The 17601-nt window shown below is 42.4% G+C and overlaps 1 protein-coding gene across 1 annotated transcript in view; it reads left to right on the forward strand.

Annotated features, from left to right (window-relative positions):
- Positions 1-9463: 9463 nt before the first annotated feature.
- angpt4 (angiopoietin 4) overlaps positions 9464-17601 on the forward strand; it is a gene marked incomplete at its 5' end in the record, with an annotated part of 50474 nt that continues 42336 nt past the window's right edge. The window contains one exon of the mRNA XM_084172642.1: positions 9464-9793. Coding sequence (XP_084028768.1) covers positions 9464-9793 — 330 coding nt within the window. The remainder of the gene's footprint in view (positions 9794-17601) is intronic.

A 17601-nucleotide genomic window follows, 5' to 3' on the forward strand; every position in this document is an offset into this window, starting at 1 on the left:
GTTCTATTGGGTTCAGGTCTGGAGACTGGCTAGGCCACTCCAGGACCTTGAGATGCTTCTTACGGAGCCACTCCTTAGTTGCCCTGACTGTGTGTTTCGGGTCGTTGTCATGCTGGAAGACCCAGCCACGACCCATCTTCAATGCTCTTACTGAGGGAAGGAGGTTGTTTCCAAGATCTCGCGATACATGGCCCATCCATCCTCCCCTCAATACGGTGCAGTCGTCCTGTCCCCTTTGCAGAAAAGCATCCCCAAAGAATGATGTTTCCACCTCCTTGCTTCACGGTTGGGATGGTGTTCTTGGGGTTGTACTCATCCTTCTTCTTCCTCCAAACACGTCGAGTGGAGTTTAGACCAAAAATCAGACCACATGACCTTCTCCCATTCCTCCTCTGGATCATCCAGATGGTAATTGGCAAACTTCAGACGGGCCTGGACATGCGCTGGCTTGAGCAGGGGGACCTTGCGTGCGCTGCAGGATTTTAATCCATGGCGGTGTAGTGTGTTACTAATGGTTTTCTTTGAGACTGTGGTCCCAGCTCTCTTCAGGTCATTGACCAGGTCCTGCCGTGTAGTTCTGGGCTGATCCCTCACCTTCCTCATGATCATTGATGCCCCACCAGGTGAGATCTTGCATGGAGCCCCAGACCGAGGGTGATTGACGGTCATCTTGAACTTCTTCAATTTTCTAATAATTGCGCCAACAGTTGTTGCCTTCTCACCAAGCTGCTTGCCTATTGTCCTGTAGCCCATCCCATCCTTGTGCAGGTCTACAATTTTATCCCTGATGTCCTTACGCAGCTCTCTGGTCTTGGCCATTGTGGAGAGGTTGGAGTCTGTTTGATTGAGTGTGTGGACGGGTGTCTTTTATACAGGTAACGAGTTCAAACAGGTGCAGTTAATACAGGTAATGAGTGGAGAACAGGAGGGCTTCTTAAAGAAAAACTAACAGGTCTGTGAGAGCCGGAATTCTTAATGGTTGGTAGGTGATCAAATACGTATGTCATGCAATAAAATGCAAATTAATTACTTAAAAATCATACAATGTGATTTTCTGGATTTTTGTTTTAGATTCCGTCTCTCACAGTTTAAGTGTACCTATGATAAAAATTACAGACCTCTACATGCTTTGTAAGTAGGAAAACCTGCAAAATCGGCAGTGTATCAAATACTTGTTCTCCCCACTGTATGTCAGAATCGGGGTGGTCGGTCATATATGTAATATTATTGAAATCTGGGGTTACCAGGCTTTACCAACCAACAAAATGAAAGGAATTTTTTTTGAAAAGGTGAAATGATCATATTGATCATACAAACTTCGACAGATGCTGACCTACACTCCACAACAGTGGTGGAAAAAGTACCCAATTGTCATACTTCAGTAAAAGTATAGATACCTTAATTGAAAGTTACTCAAGTAAAAGTGAAAGTCAGACAGTAAAATACTAGAGTAAAAGTCTAAAAGTATTTGGTTTTGAATATACTTAAGTATAAAACATTTATGTAATTGCTAAAATATACTTAAGTATAAAAAATAAATGTAATTGCTAAAATATACTTCAGTATCAAAAGTAAAATTATAAATCATTTAAAATTCCTTATATTAAGCAAAGCAGACAACACCATTTTCTTGTTTTCACAATGATGGATAGCCAGGGGCACACTCCAACACACAGACATTATTTACAAAAGATGCATGTGTTTGGTGAGTTGCCAGACCAGAGGCAGTAGGGATGACCACGTGTTCTCTTGATAAGTGTGTGAATTTGACAATTGTCCTGTCCTGCTAAGCATTCCAAATGTAACAAGTACTTTTGGTTGTCAGGAAAAATATATGGAGTAAAAAGTACATCATTTTCTTTAGGAATGTAGTGAAGTAAAGTTGTCAAAAATATAAATAGTAAAGTAAAGTACAGATATAAAAAAAAACTACTTAAGTACTTTACACCACTGCTCCACAATCCCAAACAGAAAACCAATGATTGATTTGGCAGATCTTATGTTACTTCCAGAGAGAGTTTGAACTGCCAAAATGGTTGACTTTGAGGTCAGTTTAAACAGTCAGACAGGAAGTCATATTATGAAGGTGTTAACCTTTCCCTCCATGTCTCAATCTGTTGTTATGAATGTGTCCTTTGGGTGTGATATAGAGACTGCTCTGCTCCCCAGACAGCAGTCAAGGCAACAGAATCCTACCTCCTCCTACTTCACCTTCTCCTCCATCTCCTACCACCGTTCAGGCTTCTGAAGATTGACTTGGAGTCAGCGCTGTAGGAGTGTGATTTAAAATAGGGCTATGGCATTGCTGTAAAACCTCCAAGTAAAAATCGACATAAAAAGACACCAAACAGCATGATGACCACCACATGCAATAGTTGAAAAATAATCCAGAATAAAATATATCACTAACGTTCCCATAGGAAAGGTGAAAGGGGTAGTTTATGATTTTAGCTTGCTGAAAGTCCTGATTTCAGTCAAAATAGAACATTCACCAGGCTTCTCTCCCAGTTCCCATGAGAATCATTTTAGGCAGGGCAAAAAGTCACTCCCTGCGACCTCTCTCCCCAAGGACTGCAACAGCAGCAACATAAGATACAAGAAAAACTATGCCAAAATAAGGATCATGTAGAAAATAAATAAAGGGCAAAGAGGTGCAGTATACGAAAAAAGGTTTCACCAATGAGCTGCATGCTATGGTATATTTGCAGTGGTGTAGTGGTCCCTGGAGAAGTGGGTATACTCTCAGTATTCACCTTTTTTTTTTTTAAGTAGTCCAGAAAAAAGCCCTGTTTTAGAAACAGTGACATGTAAGACTATGATTTAGTTTACCCAAAAATATGTAATTTCTACTTGCACACTATTATAAAATGATCATGACTTGATTAGGAGCAGTTTGTAGTTACTACTGGTCACAAGAGCAGCCTGGATGAATGTAAAATGTATTTATCATGAGGCAAACAGGAAATGGTGTTTCGATTATTTTTTGCACATTTATTTAAATAAAATACTTCAAATCTGAAGGTGACAATGCATCCTTGTTCATATTGCTATATGCTTTGTTTTGAACATGTTCATTTACCGGTAAATCATTCAACAAAATATGTTACAACAATATTTAGTTAACAATTAACAAAAATATATGCATTAACAACACATCAACAGTGATATACTCTCTCAACCCAGCACTGGGTTTCTGACCTTTGCTCATACTACAGTATATTCCAGACAAATTTGCTTTCTGCAGGAGCTTTCACACTGCACTGTCTAGAACGCACCGAAGAGGCAGCACGATGGCTCTTCAACCAGGTCCTTGTATATTTTCTAGGATCAAACTTGGAAGTTGGTGGGCCGTTGATATTAATCATCATCAAGTTTGATATGTTTGAGATCAGAAGGACAGCCCTCTTGTCTGAGCTTATATTGTTCATAAGGCTAAAATTCCTCTCACACTCTGCTGTACCGACAGGGAATGTTTTCATACAGTTCATAAGTGGTTTTAGGTCCTTGGGCTCACTACTGGGCTCTTCCAGTAGGTCCCGCATCCCATTCAGTGCTTGGTCTGTGCACAAGTTAAATCGCTTGCACAGTCGCTTAACTTGTTCTTCACCATGGCGGATGCTGGGCTTTGATGGCCACTTACTCTGATCAAGGATGCTGAGGTCCATGATGGTCTCATCTTCAAAAGACAAGCGTTTCTCCAGATTGTTCACAAGGCTTTGTAAGAACTGGCCTGGATTGATAGACTTCAGCTTTGCATTTGTTTTCAGGGCTATAGACCGATACTCCCCAGTCTGTTTTGCTTCTAAAGCCTCACTATATTTCTCACCTGGACTCTCTTTGAATGACTGGATCACTCTGATTGAGCGTTTCAGCAGATGCTCTGCTCTGAGGAGCGTTATAGAACGAGACTGAAGCTCCTGTGACAGGAGACTTAGTTCATGGAGAGTGTCGTACATGAGGCCAAGGTCACAAATGAATTCTGGACTTTGAACACAGTCTAACAAACCTCTGTACATCTGCCTCTCTTTGGTGGACCTCATCTCATCACTGCAAGCATTTTTAAAGTGCTGCACAAGAGCTCCCAGGGATGTCCAAACAGCACGAACAGTCCGAAAGCTACTGGCCACCCAGCGTACATCCAAGATTCTGCCAATGCGAAGAAGTTGTGAGCCTACTTCAGCTGCTGCATTAACAAGTTCACGTTCATTTTTGTTTGACACACTATACAGAGAGTATAGCTTCTGGATAAAAGTTTTAAAGTGATTGACAGAGTTTACCTCATCAACTGCATCTGACACAGCAAGTTCAAGTCTATGGTTCATGCAGTGCCATACAAAAAGCTTTGGGAATCTCAAAGTCAGTCTGGTTGCTACTCCTGACTTCTTTCCTAGCATGACACTGGCTCCATCAGATACAAATGTTACCCAGTTTTCATGAAGCCACTCTTCTGTAAAGCCAGCATTAGTTAAACAGGTGAGTAACGCCTGTAATATGCCATCTGCTCTCTGATTTTCCAGTTCAACAAGTTCCAGGAATATGAACTCAGGGCTTTCTTCTTGAATTGATGCTTTAATAGAAACTGTCATGACAGCTTTGTGACTTAAAGAAGATGCCTCGTCAATTAGGACAGCTAACTTACTGGATGATGCTATAATGCTACTGATGATTTTGCTCTGCATCTCACTAGCAACATGTTGTATTATTTGTGTTGCACTGTAACGTGAATGAAGTATTGAGCCCATTTTTACACCATTCAGTTCCTGCAGCTCAATGAGGCTCTCATGGTCAGAAAAGGGTCGGTTCTTTTTGGCCAGATGGTAGGCTGTTCGAAACACAGCTTCAGTTTCCTTCATGTAGGACTCAGTCATAGTCTCCACTGCATTCTCAATGGCAGCTTCTTTCTGTTGCTCTGCCACCTTCACAGCCTGAGTGTGGGCCTTGGACAACGCATGTTTCCTCACCTTATTTCTCAAGATTGACAAACTTGTTGTTCTACTTCCCTGGCCAGACACTTGAATTTCAAAGTTCATCCATTCTCTTGAGAGCGATACACCTTGTCCTTGCTCCTTGTCGATCCCAATGGAGTTCACACTGCTACAGACCAGACATCCTGCGAAGCATAAACAAACAATGTAACTACTCCTGTATCCACAGCTGTACGTGTGCATGGTCCTTTACACACACACACACACACACACACACACACACAAAGTTATCTGTGCCCACTGTTTCAGAAGTTACCCAAACTAGCAATCTACCTAAACTTACCCAATTTTTTGTTTTTGGATCCCAACCAGGGGTTCTTGGATTTGAAGTCTTCTGTTTGTTTAGCACTCCACAGGTCTGGCCAGTCATTATTGATGTCTACAGACAACAACAAAACTAATTATGCATCTCCCTGTCTCTCTCTCTCTCACACACTTACACACACACACACACACACACACACACACACACACTACTGTGATCACAATAGTCATCAGCAAGACATGGGTCCCCCTCTTTACATTAACAATCTGCATAACCAAGTGGAAATATTTTCAGCAAGTGAAGCTGAAGCATACAGGAGATTAGTGAGTGAAATACTTGGGAGAGTTTATTTAACAAAAAAACAACAAATTTAACACAAAATGTTATATAACAGTAGCATTGTAAAAAACAAACATGGATACAGACAAAATAAATAGAAGGGCAATAAAATAAATAACATCACACAGAAATTCAAAATGAGGCTTAATCTGTCAAAATCACCTTTTGTTACAGTGTGAGGCTTCACTTTTCAATAAACTGGAGATGCAATTTACTGCCTGTGTGTTCTGACCTGGTGGTGGTAGACTGGATCCTTCTCTATGCTCACACTGACTTGCCTGGCTAGCTCCCGGTTGAGAGCTGCCAGGGCTGCTGGTTTTAGGGGTGGGGTCTGCCTGGGCCTGATCTGGGCCTGATTTGTGCCTCTTTACAAAAAAGTCTGCAATATCTCCCTTCCTTTTCATGGTTACCTGTCCCTATACAAAATAAGACAGCCTGATTAGACCTCAATATTGTTTTAGGCTGAATCTTAAACTATTTGTCCCCATTCTTGTGTTTTAACTTACTTAAAAATCAACTACCAGCTTAGCTACTATGCAATTAAACTAGATCATATAGGTTAGTTAGGGCTAAGTAACTTGGCTAATGTTATAATTTAGGGCTTAGTAACTTGGCTAACGTTATAATTTAGACCTTTACAATAATAAACAAGCTTCATAAACATTGAGATAATCAGTTTCATCAGTCTGGTATGAAATTCTTATGAACTGGGTTGATTAAACACTTACTGAAAACCAACAATGCCCCGGTTTCCCCACATTATCCCAATCTACGTAGCTAGCTTCATAACGTTAGCCGACTCGCACTAACTATTGGCGGCAACATCTCTTCTCCTCTAAATGTGCAGTCACTGGCAATTTGCCAGTAGTTTAAAATAATGATTCATTTGGAAACCACCTTAAAACTTACCTCAGAATGATGTCTTCCATCAACTGGGGTGGCACACCGCCGCTTGTGTCCTTTCTTCATCCGTTGTTTGGTCTGCTGCCGTTATCGTAGTCAAGTGGCACCGGCACCTGAGTTTTTTTTTTTTTTTTTTTCACTGGCACCTGAGGTATTAGCGATATTTTCCTCGGCATGACCCGCCCTACTCTGCCTCTGATTGGCTCATCAGTCCTCATGCCTAAAGTTAACCAATCTAATCAGTGAAAGCAGCGAGTACCAGCCAATTAGAGGCAGAGGAGGGTGGGTCATGGCTTCACTATCCCCGAGGAAGAAAATAGGCAATCTGACTCACAGATATTACTGAATGATGCGCATCAGGGGGGATTTAGAAGTGGGTATACGCAATGCTGACTGAAAAATAAGTAGGTATACGCCGTATACCAGCGTATACCCTGGACTACACCTCTGTATATTTGCTGACTACAGTAGAACTGGATGATGGTGTATAAGCTTTTACAATTGATGTTGTGTGAGTTCAAGCTTCAACAAGTTCAACTTTTTATTTAGGAAATTACAAAATTACATATTTTCATTTAGTTGACTGATAAGCATATGCTAATATGGCTTACTCTCAAAAGTTTACAGTGCTTTGCAAAAGTATTCATCCGCTTGGCGTTTATTCTATTTTGTTGCATTACAACCTGTAATTGAAATTTATTTTTATTTGGATTTCATGTAATGGACATACACAAAATAGTCAAATTGGTGAAGTGGAATGAAAAAAAATAAGTGTTTCAAAAAATTATACAAAATAAATAACGGAAAAGTGGTGCGTGCATATGTATTCACCCCCTTTGCTATGAAGCCCCTAAATAAGATCTGGTGCAACCAATTACCTTCAGAAGTCACATAATTAGTTAAATAAAGTCCACCTGTGTCCAATCTAAGTGTCACATGATCTGTCACATGATCTCAGTATATATCCACCTGTTCTGAAAGGCCCCAGAGTCTGCAACACCACTAAGCAAGGGGCACCACCAAGCAAGCGGCACCATGAAGACCAAGGAGCTCTCCAAACAGGTCAGGGACAAAGTTGTGGAGAAGTACAACTCATGGTTGGGTTATAAAAAAATATCAGTAACTTTGAACATCCCTCGGAGCACCATTAAATCCATTATTAAAAAATGGAAAGAATATGGTACCACAACAAACCTGCCAAGAGAGGGCCGCCCACCAAAACACACGGACCAGGCAAGGAGGGCATTAATCAGAGAGGCAACAAAGACACCAAAGATAACCCTGAAGGAGCTGCAAAGCTCCACAGCGGAGATTGGAGTATCTGTCCATAGGACCACTTTAAGCCGTACACTCCACAGAGCTGGGCTTTACGGAAGAGTGGAAAGAAAAAAGCCATTGCTTAAAGAAGAAAATAAGCAAACACGTTTGGTGTTCGCCAAAAGGCATGTGGGAGACTCCCCAAACATATGGAAGAAGGTACTCTGGTCAGATGATACTATTTGGCTTTTTGGCCATCAAGGAAAACGCTATGTCTGGCACAAACCCAACACTTCTCATCACCTCGAGAACACCATCCCCACAGTGAAGCATGGTGGTGGCAGCATCATGCTGTGGAATGTTTTTCATCGGCAGGGACTGGGAAACTGGTCAGAATTGAAGGAATCATGGATGGCGCTAAATACAGGGAAATTCTTGAGGGAAACCTGTTTCAGTCTTCCAGAGATTTGAGACTGGGACGGAGGTTCACCTTCCAGCAGGACAATGACCCTAAGCATACTGCTAAAGCAATACTCAAGTGGTTTAACTGAAAACATTTAAATGTCTTGGAATGGCCTAGTCAAAGGCCAGACCACAATTCAATTGAGAGTCTGTGGTATGACTTAAAGATTGCTGTACACCAGCGGAACCCATCCAACTTGAAGGAGCTGGAGCAGTTTTGCCTTAAAGAATGGGCAAAAATCCCAGTGGCTAGATTGCCAATCTTATAGAGACATACCCCAAGAGACTTGCAGCTGTAATTGCTGCAAAAGGTGGCTCTATAGGTGGGTCAATAGTAATGCACGCTCAAGTTCTGTTTTTTTTTTGTCTTATTTTTTGTTTGTTTAACAGTAAAACATATTTTGCATCTTCAAAGTGGTAGGCATGTTGTGTAAATTAAATGATACAAACCCACAAAAAAAACAATTTTTATTCCAAGTTGTAAGGCAAGAAAATAGGAAAAATTCGAAGGGGTTGTGAATACTTTCACAAGCCACTGTAGATGCATATGAGTCATGTGAATTAATCAATACTTCAGAAAACAGTGAAAAGTGACCAAAAGTGCGTGAGAAAAGAAAAGCAACAAGCCCTGCTTCATGGACATTTACTCATGTATGTTTCCTAACCTGAGCTGAAACAGGGGGAGAGACCATACATGGCATCTTTAGCCTCAGAGTGGAGAGAGCAGATTAGTGGAGGGGAGAGAATGGGTGTTCTAATAGACCTCCCTTAGCTATTCCCCTCCTCCCAACCCTCAGAAAAGAGGGGGCAGAACTGTTTCACTTTGGCCATTTCTGAAACTCGACCCACTGGAGTGGGATGGGAGGAAAGCATTTCTCTATTTTTTGGACATTTAAGATTGAGACTCATTTGGAGCTGCTCCCTCACTCTCTCTCTCCCCCTCCCTCTCTCTTTCTCTGTGGCTATTTAGGGGTCAATGTTTGTGTCTGTTCACTTACGTAGCACAGGGGCCAGGGAAAGTTTAGAGGAAACAGGGACCTGCGGGGAGGACTTTATTAAGCATGATAAGAACAAAAGCAGTCAAAATAAATCAAAACTAAGAAGAAAGAGAACACAAGGGCTTCCTCTCCTTTTTCTGCGTGGAACCATGTGCATCCATATCCCAAGTAAGTGAGTGAAGTGGGGGGGGGGAGGGGGGAGCGCTTTTATCACAACACCTCGGCACAGGTGCTACTAAGGTGAGGGGAGCACCATGAGGCGAGTCCTGTTGGGCTGGGGGCTGCTGCTGACAGCTGGGGTAATGGTGGCTAACGCTGCGGGTGCTAGTGGAGGAGGAGGAGGTGGTAGAGGGCAGAGACGCAGAGGAGACAAGCGCAGGGGGCTCCATCGTGTCCAGCACGGCCACTGCAGCTACACCTTCATCCTACCTGAGATGGAGAGCTGTCAGGCCAGCCCCGACCAATACGGCAGCGCCAACGTGGTTCAAAGGGACACACCACCCCCTGCAGAGAGTGAATGGTCTGCCCAGAAACTGCAGCACCTGGAGACAGCCATGGAGAACAACACACAGTGGCTGCAGAAGGTAAGAGCTGATACCTGTACTTGGTTATGATTTTGTGAGTTTAGCAAGAGGACCAAGAGCAGAGTAAAGAGCAGTAGATCAGATGTATCATGAGCAGTAGTCCTCAGTGAGCAATGGTGAATGTAGACCACGTGCAAGGTTCCCTTGTTGTATTGGTCTTACTTATTTGATCTCATAAAACATTAGCTTCCACCTGGTGTTTTGGCTGAAACTCCCTGTGCTTGCTTCCATTAAATGAAATAACCAACAACAAAAGTTAAAATTGAATCTGTATAGGGGAGAGCGGGGTAAGTTGAGCCAAAGGGGTAAGTTGAGAAACCTTTGTTTCTAGGAAACCATACACAACATGTATCATTTGACCAAATATTTAGCAAGAAGTAATCATTTCATGGAGTCTGTGAAGACAGAAACCACATGGAAAAAGTGGTAAACAAGTTAGGTTAAATAAACAGATTTTCAGCAAGGCAAAAGAATGTATTGTGTTAGAGGTTTCATGATGCTTGTATCTAAACCAAAGTAGATAATTTAAACGTTGTTCTAAGCATCAGTTGGGGTCTCTATAAGCTTCAATATGAGGTCCTAAACCTAGCCTGAAAGTGCATCCTTGTAGCTGTATTTGCCTTGGGGTAAGTTGAGCAAATGGTGGAACAAATGGCAAGTTGAGCAAATTGAAGTGTTTTCTTCGCAGGCATAACGCAAGACATTATCGCTGGGATATGAGGTAACAACAGGGTCGGACCCTTTTTTTCAATTTTCGCCTAAAATGACATACCCAAATCTAACTGCCTGTAACTCAGGACCTGAAGCAAGGATATGCATATTCTTGATACCATTTGAAAGGAAACACTTTGAAGTTTGTGGAAATGTGAAATAATGTAGGAGAATAAAACACATTAGATCTGGTAAAAGATAATACAAACATCATTTTCATCATCTTTGAAATGCAAGAGAAAGGCCACAATTTAATATTGCAGTTTAGGCGCAATTTAGATTTTGGCCACCAGATGACAGCAGTGTGTGTGCAAAGTTTCAGATTGATCCAGTGAAGCATTGCAATAATGGAATATTTTGTATCAAGTCTGCCCAAATGTGCCGAATTGATCAAGTGATACATTTTCAAGTACATACCTATAGAGAATATTTAAAAATGATATGGTAATACAAAATGTAAGTTTACACACTTCCAGGAATGTCGTACATGATAGATCATTAGCTTATACACTAACTTTCACACATCTAGATGGCCGGGCAGGGTGGGTGTGGCGCCAGAGACAGCAGGGGTTCAAACTGTAGAACCCATTTCCTACATTTGAATATAAAAATTGATTTTATCAAACAAAACTATGCTAAATTTTATCTCTGGGACCCTTCGGATGACAAATCAGAGCAAGATTACTGAATGTGAGTACATTATTTACCTTCAGAGGTGAATGTATCAAACCAGTTGCCGTGATAAGTTTTGTTGTTGTGTGCACTCTCCTCAAACAAATCAGCTGGGCTAGACAATCTGGACCCTTTCTTTCTAAAACTAGCCGCCGAAATTGTCGCAACCCCTATTACTAGTCTGTTCAACCTCTCTTTCATAACGTCTGAGATCCCCAGAGATTGGAAAGCTGCCGCGGTCATCCCCCTCTTCAAAGGGGGTGACACTCTAGATCCAAACTGCTACAGACCTATATCCATCCTGCCCTGCCTTTCGAAAGTATTTGAAAGCCAAGTTAACAAACAGATCACCGACCATTTCGAATACCACCGTACCTTCTCCGCTATGCAATCCGGTTTCCGAGCTGGTCACGGGTGCACTTCAGCCACGCTCAAGGTCATAAACGATATTATAACCGCGATTGATAATAGACAGTACTGTGCAGCCGTCTTCATCGACCTGGCCAAGGCTTTCGACTCTGTCAACCACCGCATTCTTATTGGCAGACTAAATAGCCTTGGTTTCTCAAATGACTGCCTCGCCTGGTTCACCAACTACTTCTCAGATAGAGTTCAGTGTGTCAAATCGGAGGGCCTGTTGTCTGGACCTATGGCAGTCTCTATGGGGGTGCCACAGGGTTCAATTCTTGGGCCGACACTTTTCTCCGTGTATATCAATGATGTCGCTCTTGCTGCTGGTGACTCTCAGATCCACCTCTACGCAGACGACACCATTTTGTATACATCTGGCCCTTCATTGGACACTGTGTTAACAAACCTCCAAACGAGCTTCAATGCCATACAACAATCCTTCAGTAGCCTCCAACTGCTCTTAAACACTAGTAAAACTAAATGCATGCTTTTCAATCGAACGCTGCTGGCACCCGCCCACCCGACTAGAATCACCACTCTTGACGGGTCTGACCTAGAGTATGTGGACAACTACAAATACCTAGGTGTCTGGTTAGACTGTAAACTCAACTTCCAGACTCACATAAAGAATCTCCAATCCAAAGTTAAATCTAGAATCGGCTTCCTATTTCGCAACAAAGCCTCCTTCACTCATGCTGCCAAACATGCCCTCGTAAAACTGACTATCCTACCGATCCTTGACTTCGGCGATGTCATTTACAAAATAGCCTCCAACACTCTACTCAGCAAATTGGATGTAGTCTATCACAGTGCCATCCGTTTTGTCTCCAAAGCCCCATACACTACCCACCACTGTGACCTGTACGCTCTTGTTGGCTGGTCCTCACTACATGTTCGTCGTCAAACCCACTGGCTCCAGGCCATCTATAAATCACTGCTAGGCAAATCCCCGCCTTATCTTAGCTCATTGGTCACCATAGCAGCACCCACCCGTAGTCTGCGCTCCAGCAGGTATATCTCACTGGTCATTCCCAAAGCCAACACCTCCTTTGGCCGCCATTCCTTCCAGTTCTCTGCTGCCAATGACTGGAACGAATTGCAAAAATCTCTGAAGCTGGAGACTCTTATCTCCCTCAATAACTTTAAGCATCAGTTGTCAGAGCACCTTACCGATCACTGCACCTGTACACAGCCCATCTGAAATTAGCCCACCCAACTACCTCATCCCTATATTGTTATTTATTTTGCTCTTTTGCACCCCAGTATCTCTATTTGCACATAATCTCTTGCACATCTAGCATTCCAGTGTTAATACTATTGTAATTATTCTGCACTATAGCCTATTTATTGCCTTACCTCCATAACTTGCTACATTTGCACACACTGTATATATATTTTCTGTTGTATTTTTGACTTTATGTTTTTTTACCCCATATGTAACTCTGTGTTGTTTTTATTGCACTGCTTTGCTTTATCTTGGCCAGGTCGCAGTTGTAAATGAGAACCTGTTCTCAACTGGTTTACCTGGTTAAATAAAGGTGAAATAAAAATAAAATAAATAGCATGGTATTTCTTCACTGTAATAGCTACTGAAAATTAGACAGTGCAGTTAGATTAACAAGAATTTAAGCTTTCTGCCCATATAAGACCTGTCTATGTCCTGGAAAAATTGCTGTTACTTACAACAGTCATGCTAATCACATTAGCGCACATTAGCTCAACCGTCCAATATATGGGACACCGATCCCGTAGAGGTTAAAAAGTATGAAGTGTGTGTTAAGCCGGTGTTAAAAGATGCTTAAAATTATAAAAAGACAAAAAAGTGATTGTGATTGTGTTGAATTGTGTTTCGGGAATAAAGATATGTATGGTTTTACATAGGTAGTTGTAATATTTCATTAAATACAGAAATGTGTAGGCGGCTTAACTTAACCTGTCCCTTGGCTCAATTTACCCCATACCCGGGGTATGTTGTGCCAAGAGACCACTTTTTTTTGTACAAGCTATGTTTTCAAAACTGCATGAATTCTGATTATTTCCAGGGATACACAACATCCTGAAATATACAGTGCATTTTGAAAGTATTCAGACCCCTTGACTTTTCTACATTTTGTTATGTTACAGCCTTATTCTAAAATTGATTAAATCGTTTTTTCCCTCATTAATCTACATACAATACCCCATAATTACAAAGCAAAAATATGTTTTTATAAATTTTTGCAAATTTATAAAAATAAACCCCCTGAAATAACACATTTACATAAGTATTCAGACCCTTTACTCAGTACTTTGTTGAAGCACCTTTGGCAGCAATTACAGCCTTGAGTCTTCTTGGGTATGACGCTACAAGCTTGGCACACCTGTATTTGGGGAGTTTCTCCCATTCTTCTTTGCAGATCCTCTCAAGCTCTGTCAGGTTGAATGGGGATTGTCGCTGCACAGCTATTTTCAGGTATCTTCAGAGATGTTGCATCGGGTTCTGACTGGGCCACTCAAGGACATTCAGAGACTTGTCCCGAAGCCACTCCTGCATTGTCTTGGCCATGTGCTTAGGGTCATTGTCCTGTTGGAAGGTGACCTTCACCCCAGTCTGAAGTCCTGAGCGCTCTGGGGCATGTTTTCATCAAGGATATCTCTGTACTTTGCTCCGTCCACCATGCTTCACTGTAGGGATGGTGACAGGTTTCCTCCAGACGTGACAATTGGCATTCAGGCCAAAGAGTTCAATCTTGGTTTCATCAGACCAAATAATCTAGTTTCTCATGGTCAGAGTCCTTTAAGTGCCTTTTGGCAAACTCCAAGTGGGCTGTCATGTGCCTTTTACTGAGAAATGGCTTCCTTCTGGCCACTCTGCCATAAAGGCCTGATTGATGGAGTGCTGCAGAGATGGTTGTCCTTCTGGAAGGTTCTCCCATTTCCACAGAGGAACTCTGGACCTCTGTCAGAGTGACCATCGGGTTCTTTGTCACCTCCATGACCAAGGCCCTTCTCCCCCGATTACTCAGTTTGGCTGGGTGGCAAGCTCTAGGAAGAGACTCTGGTGGTTCCAAATTCTTCCATTTTCGAATATGGAGGCCACTGTGTTCTTGGGGACATTAAATTTTTTTGGTAACCTTCCCCAGATCTGTGCCTTGACAGTATCCGGACTCGGAGCTCCACGGACAATTCCTTTGACCTCATGGCTTGGTTTTTGCCCTGACATGCACAGTCAACTGTGGGACCTTATATAGACAGGTGTGTGCCTTACCAAATCATGTCCAATCAATTGAATTGACCACAGGTGGACTCCAATCAAATTATAGAAACATCTCAAGGATGATCAATGGAAACAGGATGCACCTGAGCTCAATTTTGAGTCTCATAGCAAAGGGTCTGAATGCATATATAAATAAGGTATCTGTTTTTTATTTTCAATAAATTGCAAAAAATTCGAAAAACCTCTTTTCCCTCTGTCATTATGGGGTATTGTGTGTAGATTGATGAGGATTTGTTTTATTTAATCCATTTTAGAATAACGCTGTAAGGTAACAAAACGTGGAAAAAGTCAAGGGGTCTGAATACTGTGTTTATTTTAAGCAAACTTCAAAAGTAACAGTCAGTATCTGGTGTAGCCACCAGCTGCATTATGTACTGCAGTGCATCTCCTCCTCATGGACTGCACCATATTTGCCAGTTCTTGCTGTGAGATGTTACCCCACTCTTCCACCAAGGCATCTGCAAGTTCCCTGACATTTCTGGGGGGAATGGCCCTAGCCCTCCGATCCAGAAGGTCCCAGACGTGCCCAATGGGATTGAGATCTGGGCTCTTCGCTGGCCATGGCAGAACACTGACATTCCTGTCTTGCAGGAAATCACGCACAGAATGAGCAGTATGGCTGGTGGCATTGTCATGCTGGAGGGCCATGTCAGGATGAGCCTGCAGGAAGGGTACCACATGAGGGAGGAGGATGTCTTCCCTGTAACGCACAGCGTTGAGATTGCCTGCAATGACAACAAGCTCAGTCCGATGATGCTGTGACCATGACGGACCCTCCACCTCCAAAATCGATCCCGCTCCAGATTATAGGCCTCGGTGTAACGCTCATTCCCTCGACGATAAACGCGAATCCTACCATCACCCCTGGTGAGACAAAACCGCGACTCGTCAGTGAAGAGCACTTTTTGCCAGTCCTGTCTGGTCCAGCGATGGTGGGTTTGTGCCCATAGGCGACGTTGTTGCTGGTGATGTCTGGTGAGGACCTGCTTTACAACAGGCCTACAAGCCCTCAGTCCTGCCTCTCTCAGCTTATTGCAGACAGTCAGCACTGATGGAGGGATTGTGCGTTCCTAGTGTAACTCGGGCAGTTGTTGTTGCCATCCTGTACCTGTCCCGCAGGTGAGATGTTTGGATGTACCAATCCTGTGCAGGTGTTGTTACACGTGGTGTACTACTGCGAGGACGATCAGCTGTCCGTCCTGTCTTCCTGTAGCGCTGTCTTAGGCGTCTTACAGTACGGACATTGCAATTTATTGCCCTGGCCACATCTGCAGTCCTCATGCCTCCTTGCAGCATGCCTAAGGCACGTTCACGCAGATGAGCAGGGACCCTGGGCATCTATCTTTTGGTGTTTTTCAGAGTCAGTAGAAAGGCCTCTTTAGTGTCCTAAGTTTTCATAACTGTGACCTTAATTGCCTACCGTCTGTAAGCTGTTACTGTCTTAACGACCGTTCCACAGGTGCATGTTCATTAATTGTTTATGGTTCATTGAACAAGCATGGGAAACAGTGTTTAAACCCTTTACAATGAAGATCTGTGAAGGTATTTGGATTTTTACAAATTATCTTTGAAAGACAGGGTCCTGAAAAAGGGACGTTTCTTTTTTTGCTGAGTTTCTATTTCCCTTAACGGAGTGATGCTTAATGTAAAAATGGCTCAACTTACCCCACTCTCCCCTACGGTCTACATTTATCATCATTACAGTTCTGCACAGGAGTTACAATGGTAATCAAGCCTGAACAATGTACACCATTTTTTGTTACGGTGCTGCTTTTGAAAATCATATCTCAGGAGATCAACTTTAATGAACCAAATGAACGTTTGATTATTTCTGCTGTTCACTATAATTGGCCTAGAAGTAAATTCTAATTGTGCTCAACCAATGGGAAACCAACCCAGAAGAAGAAAATGAAATTAATTGCTTTGAAATACCTCAGTTCTAATCTATATTCTGAATTAAGGAGTGTGAACACCAGTTCAATTGAATTAATTGGGATTATGTTTATGGAGATTCATTGAACAAATTATGAAAATAAGAATAAAGTACTGTATGTGTGTGTGTATGTGAGTGAGTTTGAGCATGTGCAAGTTGACTTTGTGCGTTGTACCTCCCACTTCGATAAAACATGCAAAGAAGGGTCAAGTAAAGAGCTCAAGACTGCCTCACCTCAACAGGAGAGAGGAGGATGACCCTTGAGGTCAGTTTACCATATCAAATCACTGCAGAAAATGTAGGAAGTTTACCCAACCTTCAACTTAAATTAAATCAAAAATCTATTACCGTTGCATTTTACTTTTTCCTACTGAATATTCTAATGCTCTGAATACATCAGTGTTTGTGGAGAATAATATTTAATTTACATGTTTCCTTGTAAACACCAGTAAGTGAGGTAGTTAACAGCGGGTTGTTTAGCTTGCTGCCAAATGACTGACTTCAAATGAGGCTCTCATTCGTGGGACCCGGCCTGGTATGGACAGAGTGGAGTCTCCCTTTGATGTGGCAGAGTGCTCTTTCCCTGATAGCCAGCACGAATCACCGGCTACAGAAAGTATAGATCAGCTCCAAAGAATGGGGAGAGAGAGAATGGAGAAGGCAGAAGCCATTTGAAGTTTGAGGTTTTTTTAATGGCTGTGGTCCAAAGGCTTCTCTGGAAAAGAGCTCTGCCACCATCAAAGACACAGGGATCGGTGATTGTATGTCCCATTTGAAACAGCTTGAGATATGGCCGGGCCCCAGGTTGCACTGAGTGAAAATTGT

The sequence above is a fragment of the Coregonus lavaretus genome (assembly GCF_964263955.1).
Source record: "Coregonus lavaretus genome assembly, chromosome: 12".
Taxonomy (NCBI): domain Eukaryota; kingdom Metazoa; phylum Chordata; class Actinopteri; order Salmoniformes; family Salmonidae; genus Coregonus; species Coregonus lavaretus.